General features: G+C 45.2%; 1 protein-coding gene across 6 annotated transcripts in view; it reads left to right on the forward strand.

The window, feature by feature from the left end:
- Positions 1 to 950: 950 nt before the first annotated feature.
- Positions 951 to 18,817, forward strand: part of ALOX5 (arachidonate 5-lipoxygenase) — a 44,504-nt gene continuing 26,637 nt past the window's right edge. For all 6 annotated transcript variants that reach the window (XR_008733827.1, XR_008733828.1, XR_008733829.1 and 3 more), the window contains exons 1-5: positions 951 to 1,167; positions 9,113 to 9,311; positions 11,120 to 11,201; positions 12,753 to 12,875; positions 17,817 to 17,923. Coding sequence is in view for 3 of the 6 variants with exons in the window: in XM_055720212.1 (XP_055576187.1) it covers positions 1,018 to 1,167; positions 9,113 to 9,311; positions 11,120 to 11,201; positions 12,753 to 12,875; positions 17,817 to 17,923 (661 nt within the window). In the remaining 3 variants the exon portion in view is untranslated. The remainder of the gene's footprint in view (positions 1,168 to 9,112; positions 9,312 to 11,119; positions 11,202 to 12,752; positions 12,876 to 17,816; positions 17,924 to 18,817) is intronic.

Below are 18,817 nucleotides of genomic sequence, written 5' to 3' on the forward strand. Positions count from 1 at the left end.
GTGCCCAAGTGTGCAGTGTCGCTGCTATGGAGTTATTTTTTCTGGGGTAGGCTGGACTCTGGAAGAAGCACAGACTGCTCTTCTGTTGTCTTAATGATAGCATCTTAATGATAGCAGGCGTTTGGTGCGCTCAGGGTGGGGACTGTGAAATTGTGGGGTTTTTAGAGCGCTTTGTGGAAATGGGGAGTTGGTTGTGTAAGTACATATGCTGGCAGTTAGTGTTGCACACGGTTGTGCAGACAACAGAGTGTTTGAGAAACTTAGGGGAATGCAGGGAATAAAGCATTCCAGCTTTTGTGCACTTGGGGGTCTAGACCTGAGAAAAGGGTGAGCGGTATATAGTTTTGCAGATCCGGTGTGTATAATGAGGGTGCGCTATGGTGTTGGTGCAGAGTGAGTAACGTTGGATGATGAAGAGAATGGGATACGTGCAGTGTACATATGGGGGTAGATCGTGGTAGTGTGTTGAATCAGTGTAGTACATGCGTAAGGTGTGGGCATGGAAGAGAGTGTGTGCTTGCAAACTGGGGTGATGAGGTGAGGTTGCAGAACGCAGAGCGTTTTGAGGCTGTGTGGATGAGATCCTGTAAGGATACATGCGGTGAGGTGCCGCGAGCTGTGCCCGCTGCCTGGCAGAAGCAGGACTGCCCCGCAGAGCCCCGCGCCGTGTGCCGAGAGCTCCGGGGGCTGTGTCGGAGTGTGCAACCGTGGAAAGACGCCCAGAGACAAGTGCTGTGCGGCAGCTCGTGTGAAGCGTGCTGGCGCGGAGCTGGTGCTAAGGGAGGGCAGGTGCGAGGCGAGGGCGGCGTGCAGGCTGCGGGCGGGGGCGCGGGGCGGTGCGGGGGGCGCTGTGCGGGCCGTGCCGGGCGCTGGGGAAGGGGCGGGCGGTGGCCGAGCCGCGGTGGCGGAGGAGGCGGTGCCGGGAGGGTCGGGGCCGGGGCCGGGGCGGGATCGCGGCGCAGCAGCGGCCGGTCGGGTCGGCGGGGCCGTGCAGAGCCGAGTCGCGGCGGTGGGGCCATGCCGTCCTATACCGTCACGGTGGCCACGGGCAGCCAGTGGTTCGCGGGCACGGACGACTACGTGTACCTGAGCCTGGAGGGCACGGCGGGCTGCAGCGAGAGGCACCTCCTGGACAAACCCTTCTACAACGACTTCGAGCGCGGCGCGGTGAGTGCGGCCCCGGCGGCGGCCCCGGGGCCCCGTTCGCCGCCTCCGAGCCGCCGCGCGTCTCCCTTGGCGGTGCCCGGGGCCGGAGCCGCAGGACGCCGCCTCCCCGCGCCCCGCTTGGGCTGCCGCTGCTGCCCGGGCTGCCGCTGCTGCCCCGCCTGCCGCACGGGACGGGACCGAGGGGCCGCTGCCACCCCGGCCGGCCGTCACGGGCGCCCCTGCCCGGGGGTTAGCCCTGGCAGCGGCCCCGCCGCCGTGGGGGAGGACGGGGCCCTTCGGCTTACAGTGGGCTTTCAGCTTCCTTCGTCCTTTACTCACAAATACTAAAAATATTTGTCTGCCTCCTGTGATGTTTGGGGTCGGTATAGTAGTCAGAGCCCTGGTATCTCCAAGGAATTAAACACAGAGGTGAGAACTTCCAGTGGGAATCACTGTGTCTGCCGAGGGAAACGTGTAGGGCAGCTTCAATGAGAACTGGAAAACGGCACGGCCGTGCAGGTGTGGGAATGAAGCGGGGACCGGGCTGTCAGCTGTGCTGTTCGTTCTAACCTTGATTTCTGCTGCGTGTTGTGCCCTGTCCTCTCCGTGATCTGCTCACAGTACCAAGGCTATCCATCTGTAATCGCTTATACTCTGAGCAGTGGTTTATTTGTTTTATTTATGTATTTGCTTGTTGTCTACTGTGGAAATAATAGACTCGGGTAATTCTTTCCCCCCCTCCCAAAATGTGTATTTTATCTGGGAACCTAACTCACTGTTTCCAAAAGGTCTGATGAGATTTAAGCAACTTTGAAAGTTTTAACCGCGTGTTTGTAAGTCACTTTGGAAATGAGACCTACTGCTGCATATACAGGTGAGACTTCACTGTCATGGTGCTGCTTTGCCCTTAGGTGTGCTTTTTAATTCATAGCTTAGGTATCTGGTCTCTTCTGCATTAGACATCGCAGATGTGGTTAACAGAAGTCAGTATTTTGAGTAAGTGCTGATGGCATGTGTAGACATGGTCCACAGATATTTATAGTCGATGTTCTGAGGAGATGCTCTAGCAGATTCAGGTGTGGGGACTTAACAGCTGCTGCTGTTGGGATTACTTGCTTCGATAATTAACATTCATCAGCTTAGAACCTTGCTAGCTGAATCTCCCAAATGGACATCTAGTCATTTTCTCACTCCTCAGGGAACAGTTACACATCTTAAGCAAAGCTTAACAGCATTAACGAGAGAGGATGAAGAAGACCTCAGACTGTCCAGCAGCCTCAGGGTTAGGGTGCTTTCCCAGGACAGCTGAGCCCTGCCAGCTGAGGAGAAAAGCACTAGGGTCTCCAGCGACCAGACAGTTTGCTCTTGTCCCTGGGCTACAAAAAGAGTGTGTGAATGTCTTCTAGAGATTACTGTGATGGAGAGCCTGGTAGTATTCTGAACATCTCATTGGATTGGGTTGGATTCTGTCAGAGGGAGAAAATGCCGTGGTGTGAGCATTAAGTATAAGCTCAGCAGCAACCCTTGCTCTGCTGTGGGACCAGGTTCAGCTGGAGCAGAGGTGCCTGTGAATGCTGGACCCCTCTGCGTGAGGTAGCAATGAACAGAGGTTTGTGGATGTTAGTAGCACTACAGCAGAGGATGTGTGCACCTAAAAGGAGTACCTATATCTCCTCGGGAAGGTAGCTTTTAGGCACATTTGAAAATATTCACCTGGGTCCTAGCATTTTGTATAAAACGTGTTGTTGGCTAAATAAGCCTTCTGAGGCAGGGACTGTCTCTGCTTTTTGTCAAACTTGTTTCCAAGTGCCAAGGCTCTTGACTAAATCCAGAATTCTCCTATCCAAATTCATGATTTCTGTTATTGCTATGTGATTGATATTACAAATATGCAGTCAGTTTTTTCAGCATGTATTTAGAGAATAACATTGTTCCATAAAGTGTATGGCTCGTGACACACCTGCAGTACAATGTGCTAAGTTCTGTTGTTGAGGATGTTTTCTTCTGGAGGGCAGCATGTTTCTCCAGGCACCTGTTCAGGTAACATTGTGCCCAAAACACTGAGGGTCTTACTAATGTGTTGTACAAAGTAAAAAGGAAAGAAAAGAAAAATACCAAATCGGAACCAAAAAAAATAAAACTGAAGCAAGCCAAAAGACTTTCAGGTTGGTTGATTTGTAAAATGTAGCAACTGGTTTCACAGCTCTGCCTTTAGTGTTTCTTTCAATAGCATCGCTATAATTTTCTTTTTCTGCAAAACAATTCAATTGTGAACACATTTGCAAAAAAAGGCACTGTTTTAGTGGATGACCAGAATTTTACAGTATTACCTTGTAAAGCTTTGTCTACTATCCAATTTCTTTTCTAAATATTGGGCCAGGTTCAGTATCCTGGTAATGTCTTCATTTGAATTAATGCAAATTGTGCATATTACTAGATATGATGAAGAAGGCGTGGGCCAGTTCTGAGGAGGAGATTTGCATGCCAAATGTGGATTGAGGGAAAGGGACTTGGAAAAAACTGAAGGGATTTGCACAATGGTAGCTTAGTTGTAGGTTTTGTCTGACTTACTCAAAGCATTGGACACAGGCTATGTAGAAAGCCATAGCTGCTTTTCTTCACTCATTGTCTTTTGAGTAAGTTCCTCTTGGTGCCAAGTGTTTTCAAAGCAAGGATTAGGGTGTCACTCAGTTCTCTGTTTTCTTCCTGTTACCCTGTCACCTGCTTTTTGCTTTTGTTGAAAGAAATGTATTCACAAGTATTTCCAGAAGGGAAATACAGTTCTTTCCACTTAGAGCTTTGTGCTTATAGAAAGAGGGGTTGTCTGTGTTGTCCTTTTTGCAACATTAGGCTAGTTGGTAGGAGTCTCTCCTCAGAAAGAAAGATTTTAGGTTTTGTGTGAGATTAAATTGCTTGAACAGGATGCTACAGGAGTTTGGACAGTCCAATAGTCTTCGTTAATTCTGTTGTTTCACTCTGAACTCAGACTGTGTAAGAAGTCATAGCATCTCTGGCTCAGTGTGCAGTCAGCAGGGATGCCATGTGTTTACCAGGAGACCTTGTACCACAAACGCCTTAGAAACGTTGAGCAGCCAACTGTCAGTTCTGACCTGGACTCTGTACCATATTTGTAACCTGTCACACCTTTACTGCATTAGCGAAATTTTCATCTCGGGTGAGCCCATTGTGTCGCTGGCTTGGAGGCAGTGAAAGCTGGGTGAGACATCAGGAGGGAACCTTCACTTCAGAAGTGCCATTAAAATTGGCACTGTGATGGTCATAAAAAGAGTTAAAACCTTCAGAAACATTTAGGCTAATTGAATGTCCTTTTTGCGTTATATCAACAGTGACGTGCAACTATTTTAGGGCTTTTGTAATATTAGCAAAGAGGTTGTTACCAGAGGAATGAGTTTCTTCCAAAGACTGGCTGTCAATGTGACATTTCTATCAGCTGTTTGGATCTGATTCATATTGCTCTTTAATTTAAATCTTTTATGTATACAGATGTGTATGTGCATAGGTGTGACATTATGAGAACTATAGAAATACATATGTGTAAATGAGGATTTACTAAAAATGAAATTGTTAGCTGAACCTTTAAAGGATATGGATTTTAAAAAGGATAGTAAGGTATCTTAGGCAAAAAGGACGTGGTAAGACTAATTTCAGACTTTCTGTGCCATACTAATCACTTGACAGCAATGGGGTTTGCATGAGGACTTGAGCTAAAAATAATGCAGTGCATTTCCCCTATCCAGGCAGTGTCTTGGGTCACCTTATTCTTCCTCTGTACATGACCTGGAAGTGGGTGAGAAGATGGAGCATAAAAATCCCAAGTAGCTGAATACAAAGCAAATATGATCCAGATGCAGTTTATCATTTGTCTCTGTAGGTTATTGCATTAGTCATTACATGTTTAAATTTCCTTTGTAGTGATGAACACAAATGGGTAATAATTCAGATATGTTTGTGGATTCGTTTGGACTGTGTCTCTGCATGGTGGCTACTTCCAGCTCCTGACTGCCAAATGCATCAGGATCATGGTAAAATTGAAATAATACATTTTGTGTCATAATTGTATTAAAAGATGCACAAGCAGGAAGTGGCTGAGTTTGAGATGCATGGTATGACAGCCTGTGACGAGGGACTCTTCCGCAAAGTGCCATCTGGTCCTGGAAAGAGATGTACAAAATTGCAGAAGTACTGACTCAGTGCGAAACCTAAGTCTGGTAAAGAGTTTATTGACACTTTTTATTGAGAAAACCAGGAATTGAAAGGAAATGGATATGAAATAGAAATTGTTCAAGTGCTGTCTATTTCTGGAAAGATTTAAGAATGGGAAAACATCTGAGAATGTTATCTGCATTTTGTAGCCATCATCCAGAATTACTTATGCCAACTGACAAGAATGAAGCTGAGAATATTGGATGTGGGGTGATAGGCAAAGATGAGGGTGGTGTTTGAAACCAGCATTGTGGGAAGGAAGAATCTCCATTCTCTGAGCAAGGAGCACAGGGGTATGTTCTGCAGCCACTGACTGTCGCAGCTGTGGCTCAAGGCGCTATAATTGTGATTTCTGAGAAAAGCCATTGAATGTTTTTCAATCCCCACAGCTTGTTCAAAATCATGAATCACCAAGGGAATTAATTTACCTTTACACATTATCCTTTTAGCTGTTCTGGGATAGTTGGGGGAGGAGGTGGTGGTGATGTTGAAGAATCAGCAACATAAAACTTTCAAAAAATGTTTAAAATTAGTATAATTCTTGGATCTACAGAAAGAACTATTTCTTTCCTGCTATGGAGATGCAAGGAAAAGTGACAAGCATCATTCTAACATGTTGGTAGAAATCTCAGCTCTGTGATTTTCATCTCCCAGCTCACATCCTAGCAGACAGATGCTGTCATCCCAAGCTTGTCGAGGACTACCGTGCTATTTGTGAAGCAGTTTATTACCACCTGGTGTGTATGGGTGTGCTATTGACATAAACATTGCAAATTTTTATTTAAGACATGACGGGCTTCCTTTTTAAAAACAGTTCAATGGCTTTTGCTTTAATAGGCATGAGGAGAATACAGCTCAGACTAAGACTAGTCTGTTAAGTCTCAGCAAATCAAAATAAGCACCGTCCATGCCCATTTTAGGTATTTGAGCCTAAAATTAAATTAGACTACATATTAGAAGAAATTCCAGTATCCTTGTTAGCCTCATATGAGTTGCAGTATAGCAGTCATGGCCTGATGGTTTCAGAGTTGATTGAATAACATCTTTGGGGAAAGACAGGCAAGGACAATGTTTCATTGTCTGTAGGATGGACTTCAAAGCCTATAGGGCTTTTTATTTTTCTCTGGCTCCTATGAGTCAATTAGATGTGACGAAGTTTACGAAAGCTGGTATTTTTACGTAATGGGTTATAAGAGAACTGAGGTCAGTCATCCCAAATGTTGGTGGACAGACAGGTGTCTTCATCCCAAAACGATCATTGCAGCTGGTGATTCATGGATAGCTCGTAGAAAAGCATATTTTGCATCAATAATGTGGGAAACTTGGGGTAAAATGGGAGAGAAGGGATGCCAAGGGATCCTTCTTAGGTGTGTTCTTCCAGTAATGGGGGTGCAAGTTGCCATGAATCTTTCTTTTGTAACAGTTGAGATATTAAGTGCCATCTGAAGACACTTAAGTGGTGGGTTGTTTTTTTCCTTTCTCCTGCCTGGAATTTAATCTTTCTTCACTTTTCAGTTTTGGTCTTTATGTGAATTAGCCTTTCTTTAGCCACTAAGACAGTAACAATAGGCATAGGTCAAATGTCTGGGGTAGGCTAAGAAAGTGCTCCTAAAAAGAACAAGCAGAGTGTGGTGTCTAGGTCAGGAGCCAAATGACAAAGCTCACATAGGCTGGTGAGTCTTTTACAGGCACTGCAGCGTGTCAGTGCAGTACCTCTTCCTTTTGATATCAGCACCTGGTTGGTTTCTAAAACTTTTGACTGTGTTGAGAAAAAAACACGAAAGAGTTAAGTCCCTACTTGTAACCACAAGAAGCTTAGCAGGATCATCTGAGCAGAGTAGGCTTTGGCTGCTGCTTCCGTGGTTGCCATAGCCCATTCAGCTTTGTCGCGATGAGCACTCGGCTGCTCCTGTTTGCCCTGGGCTGCTTCTGCTCTTGGAAAGTGAGAGTCAGTTCCTGTTCTGCTGACTCACTTAGCACCACAAGGTGTCTTACAGCCATGTTTGAAATAATTACTTATTTCTTGCTATGCTGGTATTGCCTAATAGTGCAAGGGCCACCAGAACTGTCGTTTGCTGGGCGCTGCCCCCGCAGGTGGTGAGGAACTGCATGTACCCCCGAGAAGTTACCCCCATGAGGGGACCGAAGTACCCACGTACGGGGACGAGTGCCCACTGTCCTACACCTGCTAGGCAACTTGGCAAGGCACTTAAGTCAGCTTTCATGACAGCCGTTGTGCTGCATGGGGGGTGCTTAGCATGGGCGAGAGGGGCTGAGGGGAGCACCATGTCCACGGCCGCCGTCCTCCCAGGCCTGGCCGTGTAGCTGCGGCGCTGAGAGCGGTGTTGTGGGAGAGGCGATTTACGGAGTGAACCAGTGACCAAAGTCATCTTGTTGTGTCTAGGTGACTAGTTCTTTGTGGCCTTCAGTAGCTGGAGCGTGTAGCAGCTAAGGTCTGTACGTGTGCTCACAGGTGCACTCATCCTGGTGGGCCAGGTGGCTCCACGTCCATTTCAAGCCATCTGATGGTGAAGCCCTGAGATGCCATATTGTATATGTGGGCTGAGAACAGGCTTACCATATGGAAGAAATGCTGAGCTTGGTAGTCGAAGCCATTGTGTTTTAAACAGAAGAAGAAAATGTTCATTGCTACTTCTCTTGTAGCCCTGCCGGAGCAGTCATCAAGCAAGGGAGAGCATGGTGCCCAGTCACTGCCTCAGCCTGGCCAGGTTCAGAGCTGCAGCCTGGTGTAGGGGCAGCTCCAGGAATGGTCTGCTCCTCACCCGGATCGTGTCATGGCCAATACCTCAGGGTCTCAGGGGCCCTGTCCCTTTAGGCCACCAGTGAGGGCACTCCTGCAGGAGCAGATGTGCATAGTCCCTAGCCTTCAGTACCAGCTCAGTGCAAAGACCCTGCGACCAGACCCTTAGTATGGGAAAGGACTAAACAGAGCAGCTACTGTGCAGGTCTGCGCTGAGGTCCCTCCACGTAGCAGGAGTCAGGCCTTTGAGTTAACTCCAAACTGAGGAAGGAACTAAACCATGTCTCCATATGCTGGCTTGTTTCCTGTGAAAGAACGAAGGGCCTCCGGAGCCAGATGGGATTCTTGTGAACCTTGCTTTCAGTTAGCTACTTAAATTGCTTTGTACATCTGAGCTTTACAAACATAAAGTATATCCCTGTCCAAATCTGAGCTGTACAAATGTAAAATGCACAATTGTCCTAATTTTAAAAATGGAGAACTGAAGAAGACCAGCCACAAGAAGTACAAGACAAAGGGGATGCAGGTGATCTGAATGCTATCCTTATTCTGAAGCACATCTGGCTAATACACACAGGTGTTTAGATTCTGAGTCCAATGTGTTAATCACACGATCATCTTTCCATTCCAGCTGCATGGACAGATGTGCCCTAGCAATACCTCTTTCAGCTGTTGCTGGGAGAACTATAAATGGTTTCATGGTCTGCATGTTTTTCTTGGACTTGCAAACGTTTCAAGGAGTAACAGAATTTTAGGTTGCATACTAAAATGTTTCTCTGTTTCTGGAGCGTTTTACATGTTCTTGTTTGTTCTTTTATTCATCTTTTTTGTTGCGTTGCAGTCCAATAATAGGTCTTCCTTTTCTCACCCACAAGAAGCTGGCAAGTTCTCTTGTACCCATGCCATATCAGGTATGCTTGTGTAGTGCTGGTTGTGCTTCCCGCACATGCGGTGGGTCATTGACTGTATTCTGCTCTGTAGGTTGACTCCTATGATGTGACTGTGGAAGAAGACCTTGGAGAAATTCAGCTAATAAAAATTGAGAAACGAAAATATTGGTACCAGGATGACTGGTACCTTAAGTATATCACTGTAAAAACGCCAATGGGTGACTATTTGGAGTTCCCATGTTACCGTTGGATTACAGATGAGAAAGAGATTGTCCTTCGAGATGGAAGAGGTGAGAGCCATAAGAAACCTGATTTCCTGCAGAACATCCAGAATTCTTTCGCTTCTCCTTCCCCTTTCCCCATGTACCTCCCAATCTTCTTTCTCCCATGGAGACCCACTGCCAGCCCCCTTCTGCATCCTGGGGAATGGGCTTTCCCTGATGACTGGGACTGTTTCTGAGCAGTTTGTTGGGCTGGGTGCTGGCCGTTCATTTGGATATTTTGGGAAGCACATGCAGGGAAAAGTCCTTACACTGGCTTGTTACACCAGTCTTGAATTTGAAGGCTGACCCTAATGCCAGATTTTTGTCTGCTCCACATCTCCATTGCTGAAAACCCTTTTGATCTAATTTGAATTACTGTCCCATCTTTGTTTCATACTGAGCCCCTATGTGGCCCATGATCAATTGCCTGTAAATGGTTTTGTTTTCTTGAGAGTGAAATAAAATCCCAAGGCAGGCTGCTCAGCGGGTGCAAGGACTGACTTGAAACAGCAGCTTCACTTTTCACCCCTCCTCTCTGCGTCCTGGCAAGTCCAGAAAGCAGGGTGAGATGGGTATGGTCACCACCAAGCTGTGGTGGCCAACTGAGAAAAGTGCTGCAGCACTTCTGTGCTCTTCTGAGAGTGGCCTGTTGGACTTGTGTTTTAGCTGTCTCTGACTACCTGCTTCCTGCGGTCAGGGTTGAGGCAGATGTGTGTCGGTGATGTGTGCTGGTTCCCCTCTGTGCTTCCTAGGGTAGGCTGGCTGCTGTGGTGGTCTGCAGCACGAGTGCCTGACACAGCTGAAACAAGGTATGAGGTGGTAGGAAATAAGTGTTTATCTTCCCACTAAGTTTTTGGATACTCCTGGCTGAGGAATTCTGCATTTGAAGCCTTTTGTCATATAATCAGAACTATGTGTCAGTTTATATTTGGTCTCCAGATGGACCATTGTTCATAACTTGATTTATAACAACTGTAACACTCCATGGAAAGCAGCTTTGCATGGCTTTCGGAGTATGGTGAGGTAAAGCAAAAGCAAGTGAAGCCTTATCGGTAACTTCAACACAACCAGATGGAAACTCGTATAGCCATCATGTTATCATTCTACTACCTCTGACATTTCCACCTCCAAACAGCTATTTCCATGAAGCTCCTGCTGGCTTTATCTGCCTTCCCATTTGTGTATGTAAAGTGAGTCACGGACCTTGCCCCTTCTCTGATCACTAAGGAAGTCTCTGTGTTATTTAATGGTATAGTGAATACATGTGTGGTCAGAAGAGCAAGCTGCCTGGAAATGAAGCCTCTCTGGTTTTTTTCTTTCTGTTCTTATGTTAAGAAGATATGATTATTGCCCCAAGCTGCCAGGGGAGAAGCACAACTCAAGGAGAGAGGATAGGAAGTGCTTCCTGTAGATGTCTTTTTAGCAGAGAGATTAGCTGGAACAATGTTGTGATTTCTCTTATTGATGAAAATTCCCTTAGATACTGAAATGTAAAATTAATTACCATGACCATATTTAGACCATTTAACACTGGATATGTACAGCAAGTGTCTACACTAGGAACCCAGGTTTTATATACAGTTGAGAGAGCTCCTAGCCTGAGCTAATTAACCCTTGGAGGCAACAAGGTAGGAGTTTCTTTCCTTCCAGATTCTCTAGGGACCTGTGCTTCTATTCAAGGTACTAAATTGGACTGTCTAAGCCTTTCCCAGCAAAACTTTGTGAAGGTATAGATCAGAAGTTTAAAGATTTGGAAACTTTGCTTTCTTTCTGAAGACCTGGGCAGTGGTAGGTAGAGGAACCTCATAACCCTGTCTCTTTTCCCTGTTTCCCAGCAAAGCTCTCACGGGATGACAAGACTCATATTCTCAAGCAGCACAGACGCAAAGAGCTCGAGAGCCGTCAAAAAATGTACCGGTGAGTTTCCCATAGTTCCCTAGAAGGTCCAGAGCCTGCTCTCATCGGGTCAGAGGTTGACAGAGTATGTTCAGCTTATCATATTGCTCTGATTTCTGGACTTCTGAATAAGAGAAAGCTTAAGTAACCCTGTTGGCCATATATGTTCCTTACTTAGATGGAATTCACTGTAAGTGAAATTACGATCATCCTGGTGCAAGTGGCATTATGAGATAGTTGAATCCCAGATAAGCCCATCTGGAAGGTTTAAGTGGGAATCCAGTGGTACCGTCTCTGTGTGGGCCCTCTGGCATGCAGTTGTGCTTTCAAGGAAGATTTGAAGGCAGATTTAATTTGCCTTTTATGAGCACTATTCCAGTTTTGGAACATGATTTGAACATCTCAGCTCTTACCAGAGCATTTTGGCTGCTGCAGCAAGCTAGTTTTTTCCTGAACCAGTGTGCAGTGGAAGATCTGGCCCTATCTGAGTGGACTGGAATGTGTTATCAGAACACAGTTGTGATACCCACTTTTATACTGTCATAGGCATTTTTTCCTAATCAAGGTCACAATGGGAAAATGCTGTCTTTTATCACTGGGTAGTTCCAGAAGGCATTAGACATTTCCTTTTGCTAGAGACATACTCTGTTAAAATAACATAAATTTCTTTCCCTTGTATCTCGTTATCATGAGAGTAAGGATCGGAAGGACAGAGGGTACATTCAGAATTGATGGCTTGAGGCTTGGTGTATGAGTTGTTGATATCATTTCACTAAGAAAGGATCTTGCTTACAAATTATGGGAAGTAGAGCAGAGGAAGTTATAGTTTAAAAAGAGGTGTGGCACAAAATTTTATTTACTTATGCAAAAAGGAAGGCAAAACCATTTGTAATTCCAGGGAAACAGCTATTTACAATTCAGATGCATAACTGATAACACACAATGCAATCTCTGTGTGGCAGGCAATTTGGAAATAGCATTGAAATAGTACTCTTTACGCATCACCTTTTGTTTTGAAGTAAAGATGGGACATGGTGTCAGAACATGCACGGCAGAGAATGTGTGCCATGACCGTTAGGGGGTAAAGCTCTTCTGAAGAGCTGAATCAAGACTATTTGCATCTCTCAGGGAGTTGCCTTTTGGAGGAACTTAAATACACGTCTGAGTACTTTTAGCTGCTGTATCTCAGTTCTGCAAAAAATGTAGCCCCAAGAATGATGTGCATTGGGCACCTTCTGTCTGTCCATCCCCTCCCCTCCCAATACATTTGAAGCTACTGCCAATTTCAACCAAACTTGACAAGAGTATGGAAATACCACAGATACTAAGTTACTTCAAGTTTTGTGAAAGTAGGTGGCCAAGTAGGCACCCTTCATTGTACTTCAGAACCTCAGGATTCTGTAGGGTACTGGCAGGTATTGATGTGGTATAAGTCACTATTTTTGGCCCAGATGAGTCTGCCACAAACTTACTTTATAGAGGTGAGTCAGAGAAGCAGTGTAGGTGAAGGAATGATACAGCTCCTGTGCTGATAAGGTTATATGGTTAATCCAACCTCTCTTGTTTTCTCAGTTGGAAGGAGTGGCACCCAGGCTTTCCCCTGAGCATTGATGCCCATTCCCACAGTGATCTGCCTCGTGACATCCAGTTTGACAATGAGAAGGGAATTGACTTCATTCTGAACTATTCTAAAGCGTAAGTGTTTGTGGAACTTTAGGAGGTTTGTAAATCTCTTTTGGGCAAGGGTAAGACTCTTATCACCTTTTAGATTTCATTGAAATCCAAAATGGGATTCTTTTCTCCCAGCTGGATCTGGAGCTAATCAAAGTAGGAAAGAATCTAAGGGATTTCATTGAAATTTAAAATAAATAAATAAGTTCAATATTTTAAGCTTTTCACCCTGGGAACTGGCTGAGCCTCCACATTCTCATTAGACACTGTTTTGGCTGTAGATGGGTGGAGGAGGCACTGGTGAAAAACGTAGGAAGAGCTATTGGCACCTCATACCTTAGACTTTTGAGTTAATTCTGAGTTGCCCCCTGGAGATACTTCTCTCCCCTGGCTGTCTGTGATAATGAAGCCTTTCAGTCACACACCAAAGGAAGATGCTACCAACACACCCTGGAGACCCTATTGAAGAAAAGCTGTTCTGAGCAGCTCATCAGTTAACCACATCTGAATGTAATCTTCCTGGGGAAACAAAGTCACTGTCCATCCATTTGCATGTGTGATGTCATTTAAAAAAATGGAATCCTGGCCATTGGATGAGCCTGAATAATCAATCCTGCAGAGCTCTTTGAAATAGTATGGGGTTAATGAGGCAAATAGGACCTCTCTGTCCTGTAAGTCCATACTAGCAGATGGTGGGATAGTCTGAGATGAGACAAGACCGGTCCAAAATCACCCACAATTTCTACATCTGTCATTCCGTTAATATGCTGGTCTCTTCATATTTTGGGAAGGTGTTCCCCGCTCCCCCCCCCCCCCCCCCCCGTTGGGTGATCAGACAGAGATTATGTCAGCATAAGTTGATAAGAACTAGGCAGTTTAACAGCCATCCTGAGAAACTTGCACCTTCTAATAAATGTGAATACTTGCTTATCTGAGTCCATCTGGGGAGCTGACCGTGACTGAAACCTTACATGTCGGACCATTCTTGGTGTTACATTTATGCAGCTGAATTTCCCTACCACCACGGAGTCGAATCCCATGGCTTGTTCTGAGAGAATCCATCTGGTTGTTTTCTAATTTGGAAAACTGGAAGCTTCAAACAGCACCTGTTTTTGCTGGCTGTATTAGCTCTGCTGTAGATTTCTCCCTCCCTCCTCTCTCCCCCACTCCAGGATCTATTTTTCACAATGGAATGATACTTTGTAAGATCAACAAATCTTTTTATCCTTTTGGGTTTTTTTAGCAGAATAAACCTCCAGCAGGTGTGAACAAGGTGATGGGTGTGTTTCTGTGGCACATATGGCCAGGTGGAGCTAGATCTTTCAGAGATATTTGGAATAAAGGTGGCTGAATAGCTTTGAAGACCAGGGGTCTCTAGCTTTGTCTCATGCAGACAAGGATGTTAGGAGAATGATGGAACAGGCCATGGAGTGCTTGCTTTTGTACTTTTTTAATGCAATACTAGTTGTTACACTGGAGAAGTGGCTGTGGAGTCACACAAAGGGTTAGTTCAGGGGTCCTCAAACATTTTAAACAGGGGGCCGGCGCGCGGATGCAGTGGCAGGCAGTCATCTGCGGCTGCTTGGTTTCCCCCCCCAGCCCCCGGCAGGGGGTGGGGGGAGGGGGGGGGGCGGGGGGGTCTGTAAATACCGGGGGCCATATTGAGGACCCTGGGGGGCTGTATGTGGCCCGCGGGCCGTAGTTTGAGGACCCCTGGGTTAGATTAATAGTACAAAGAACTGACAGTTGCCTCCTGCTCCCCAAGCTTACCCAAAGGCACAGGTATTGCCTCAACTTTGTGATCTGCTTTCAGACTTCCAAAGAACCAATCTCTCATCTTTAATATGAGCCAGAAGTTGAGGTCCCTTCTCACGAAACACCTTATTCCTTAAGAAATCCTTGAGTATTCAGTAGATCCTTAAAGTTTAAGAAGCTTTGAAGATTCTGGAGCCTTGACCGTAGATCCTTAGAAAACTGCAGACTTTGATGTTCCTCTTCCACAGACAAGTACTGGAACGCAGCCCTGCAGGGGCCTTTTAGTTAGCAGATGATGAACATGACCATCAAAAATAGTTCTTTGGGGGGGGGGGGGGGGGGGGAAGGCAGGACAACCCAAGAAAACTGTGGAACTTTACATAGCATTGTTTAAAAGGCTAGTCATTTTGTTTTTATAAGGCCAGAAGAGAACATTCTTGATCTGTAGTCAGGCCTTTAATACAATGCAGGCCAGATTACCACAGCCAGTCTCTAATTCTTAGTTTATTTTCCCTCTGTGTACAAACTGATAACGTTAAATTATCAACATGAATTTATCAAATTATTGAATTTATAATTTCACTTCCTTTACCTCCCAGAAAGTGCTGGGAGGAGACTCCATGCATGTCTGTGAAGTACTCTGAGATTCAGTCAGGTGGGACAGCAGTCCATGTTCACTGTGGAACAGAGCCAGGGGTGAGGCCATTCTGAAAAACGGAAAAATCCATCATAGTTGTCGTGTTGTGCTGTTGTGAATAAGCCTGCGGCAAAACCAAGTTGTTCCAGGCAAGGGAAGAAAGCAAACACTGCAGCTCTTCTTTTGGCCCATCTTCAGGAAACAGTCTAGCTCAGAAAAGGCAAGGAATAGCTCCTTTAAGGGAAGAGGAGAGGCATGAAAATATACAAAACCCCTGCAAGGTCATTGGGATCTTCTGTTGTTAACCTAGCAATGGTGTGGTATTCCAAACTTTCACACATCCTGTGTTTTCCAAGAGCTGTTGCTTCTAGCTAACATGGTGTTAGCTTGTGTAAAACAGCTCTTCCCCAGCTGCTTTAGGGGATCTGGGTGATGCAGAAGCAAGAGCATCTGAAAGCCAGAGGTGACCCGTTTGCTGTTAGTAGACATAACCAGTTTGCAGGCTACGTTCCCCTTCTAGCAGTCCCATCCTACCAGTCGGTGGCATATTGTCAAAGATCCTTAGTCACAGCCAAGTGAAACTTGCAAACAATTCAACAGATTGCAGTGACATCTATTTTTGTCGTTGGCTGTAAGGGGCACCTCCCCATGAAGTAGGAACCTGAAACTTTATTGCAGATAGTCAGCCATTCGGGAGAACTGGAATGACCAAAAGAGGTTTTTCTAAAGAGCAACAATACTTCTTGCCTGGCACATTTGGCTGAAAATCTAGACCTCACCTATGCTTTTGGCTGGGTGAACTGTGAAAAGCATTGGCGAATGTGTTTGATAGCCCTTTTCTAGCTACCCTGTTGTGCTTTGTGAGCTTGGGACAACTATTTGTGTGAATGGAGTGGCAGTAGGTGGGGAAAGTCATGGGGAAGGAAGGAAAACAGGGAGGTTTGGAAATCTGAGGGCAGGTGCAGAGTTGCATGGTGCAGCAGTGGGCAGGAAGCATGTTTAAGGAAAAACGTGAAAGCTGTGAGAGTTATATGAGACTTAGGGAACGGTGGAAGAGGGGAGGGGAAAGCCATTTCCCTTGGGACATGCAAAACAACTTAGAGATGTGTCTTAGAGGTCCCTTCTGTTGTTGCAAGGTTGGGTCTTTAGATACTGTTGGCAGTGGATAATTCTGTACGTTTATGGGATTAATTATGTTTAGGTGTGGGTAATCCTGAAGGTTTCCCATGCTGATGTGACCTGCGCTATCTAGCAAATGGAAACCCTCACCCTGGATTCTGTGCCAGAAACGCAGGCTTGCATAGCTATTTTGGACCAGTGTCACATTTGGGTAGATTTAGTTCTACAAGCAACTCTGCCATTTTTTCCTTGCTCTGGTTTCTAGTATGTGCCAGAGACATCTGAGAAGTACTTGACTTATTGGGGAAAACAGTTTTCTGTTTGGACAGAAACAGTCCATTCTACATGCCCTGGGCTTAGTGCAGGAGCTGCTCCTTTGCCTGGGTTATGGTGATGCCGGTCTAGAGCCCTCCTCCAGATTACCACTTGCTGTTTTTCCAGGCTTTTGGTCCTCTTCAGCCACTTCTAATCCAGTTCTTTTTAAGTTGCCTCAGTCAAATTTACTGATTATAAATCCACCCTCTTTGGATTTTTCCTCCCTCAAATTCTGTTTGAGAGGATTTTCTGCAACAGTGTGACCCCTCTTTACTCCGTTACCTACTCTGCTTATCTTTGTGTGACGTGTGTGCTTTTCTTTGATCATTTAAAGTGTTAGTGGGAAAGCCAACTTTCTTTTCCAAATTCATTATTTGTTTTCTAGTGAAAATAAATTATTTATATTTCATAACAATGTAGGACTTATACAAAGTGAACATGCTTGACTCTATTGTAGACAGAAAACTTTGATGAATTAGCACTTTAAATTGGATGTTTCTGGCTCCCAAGTTGCCATGTTCATGTGATGTCTGCAACTAAGTGACTTAATTCCCGAGGTTAGAGATGAGCATCAAGCTTAACAGCAGCTCTAGTAGATAGAAAGCTCTCAAAAACTCAGGCTCATGCTGTAGGGGTCCAGTCTGGCCTTGGTGACACAGATACAGGAGCTGTTCTCTGTTTAGGAATACTGGCTGAACTGATCCTGGGTTGTGTGTGTTGTGAGTTCCTGCAAATGACTCAGTCTGTATGTGTCACCATACTCCTTTCTGAACCAGTGCTAATAATGACCTTAAACTCTCAGCTGTTGCTAACTACTGACAGTGTGTGAAGCACTAGCTTTTCTGACTATAGTTTTTATATGACATAGGTCCTAAAGCACTGCCATTGTAGGCTGCCAAGAACAACTCTAGAATGGAGTTCAGGAAGTGCAATAGCAGGGACTGGGCACTTGAGATGCCTTCAGGCTGTGTGTAAAGGTGCAGCCAACAAATTTCTCAACAAATAGGAGACAACCAGTCTCTCATTCCACCACTGAAAATGTATTGTATGTAGGGGTATAAAAGCATGGAAAAGAATGGGGAAGGGTATTGAGGAAGCTGGAGTTGATTTTTTTCAGAGATGTTTTGTTTTATTTTTAGGATGGAGAATCTTTATGTCAACCGTTTCATGCACATGTTCCAGTCCTCCTGGAGTGATTTTGCAGATTTTGAGAGGATCTTTGTCAGAATCAGCAACACAATCTCTGGTGGGTTTACCAGCATTTGCTCATGTTTGCACTGTAGAATGACTACTTAGTTGTCTTGTACATATCTGATTAGGATGGAAGTGGCTTACTCAGACTTCTGCTCTCCCATGTTTTTTCATAAATAATCCGTAATCTTAGACTGCTGATGACACCAGCAGCCCACAAGACCAAAAAGAGAAGTGATGATCTCACACAAACTAAAATTCATGGGTGATTGCTCAGTAACCTACTCTGTCCTGAGCTATACTGGAGGTCAGGCCAGCTGGGCATCATAGTCACTTTTGGCTTTTAGAAATGTATTTTCAGATATATTCAAGTCCCATAGAATGAATTTCCATAAGTATTTCACATCCAAACCTAGGGACGGATTAGTGTGAGTGCTTTACAGAGCGTATTAGCTGTTGAGGCATTATTGGAAGCTTGATCGTCTGTGTCCCACTTCAGGCATCTAAATACATGGCAAATCTCCAAAGAGGCGAGTCTGGAAATGTCCTCTGATAAAGTCAAGTATGAGGGTGACCCCTCTTTCCTCTTACACAGACCAGCTCAAAGGCAGTTGCCTAACTTGCAGCCATGTGCTCTGTCCTGGTTGCACTGCTGCTAACAGTTCCAACTTCTTGACCCTGTTCCAACATGGGGAGGGTACCACTGTTTCATAGTTTAAGGCCAGCTGGCAACTAAATAGCACGTAGCCGCTCACTCACCCCTGCCCCCAGTGGGATGGTGAGGAGAACTGGAAAAAAGGTAAAACCCACAGGTTGAGATAAAAACAGTTTAATAATTGAAATAAAATAAAATATGACAATAATTATATAATTGTAATTAAAAGGGAGACCATAAAAAGAGAGAGAGAAATAAAACCCCCAAAAAACAAGTGATGCACAATACGATTGC

Source organism: Falco cherrug, chromosome 9 (genome assembly GCF_023634085.1).
Source record: "Falco cherrug isolate bFalChe1 chromosome 9, bFalChe1.pri, whole genome shotgun sequence".
Classification (NCBI taxonomy): Eukaryota; Metazoa; Chordata; class Aves; order Falconiformes; family Falconidae; genus Falco; species Falco cherrug.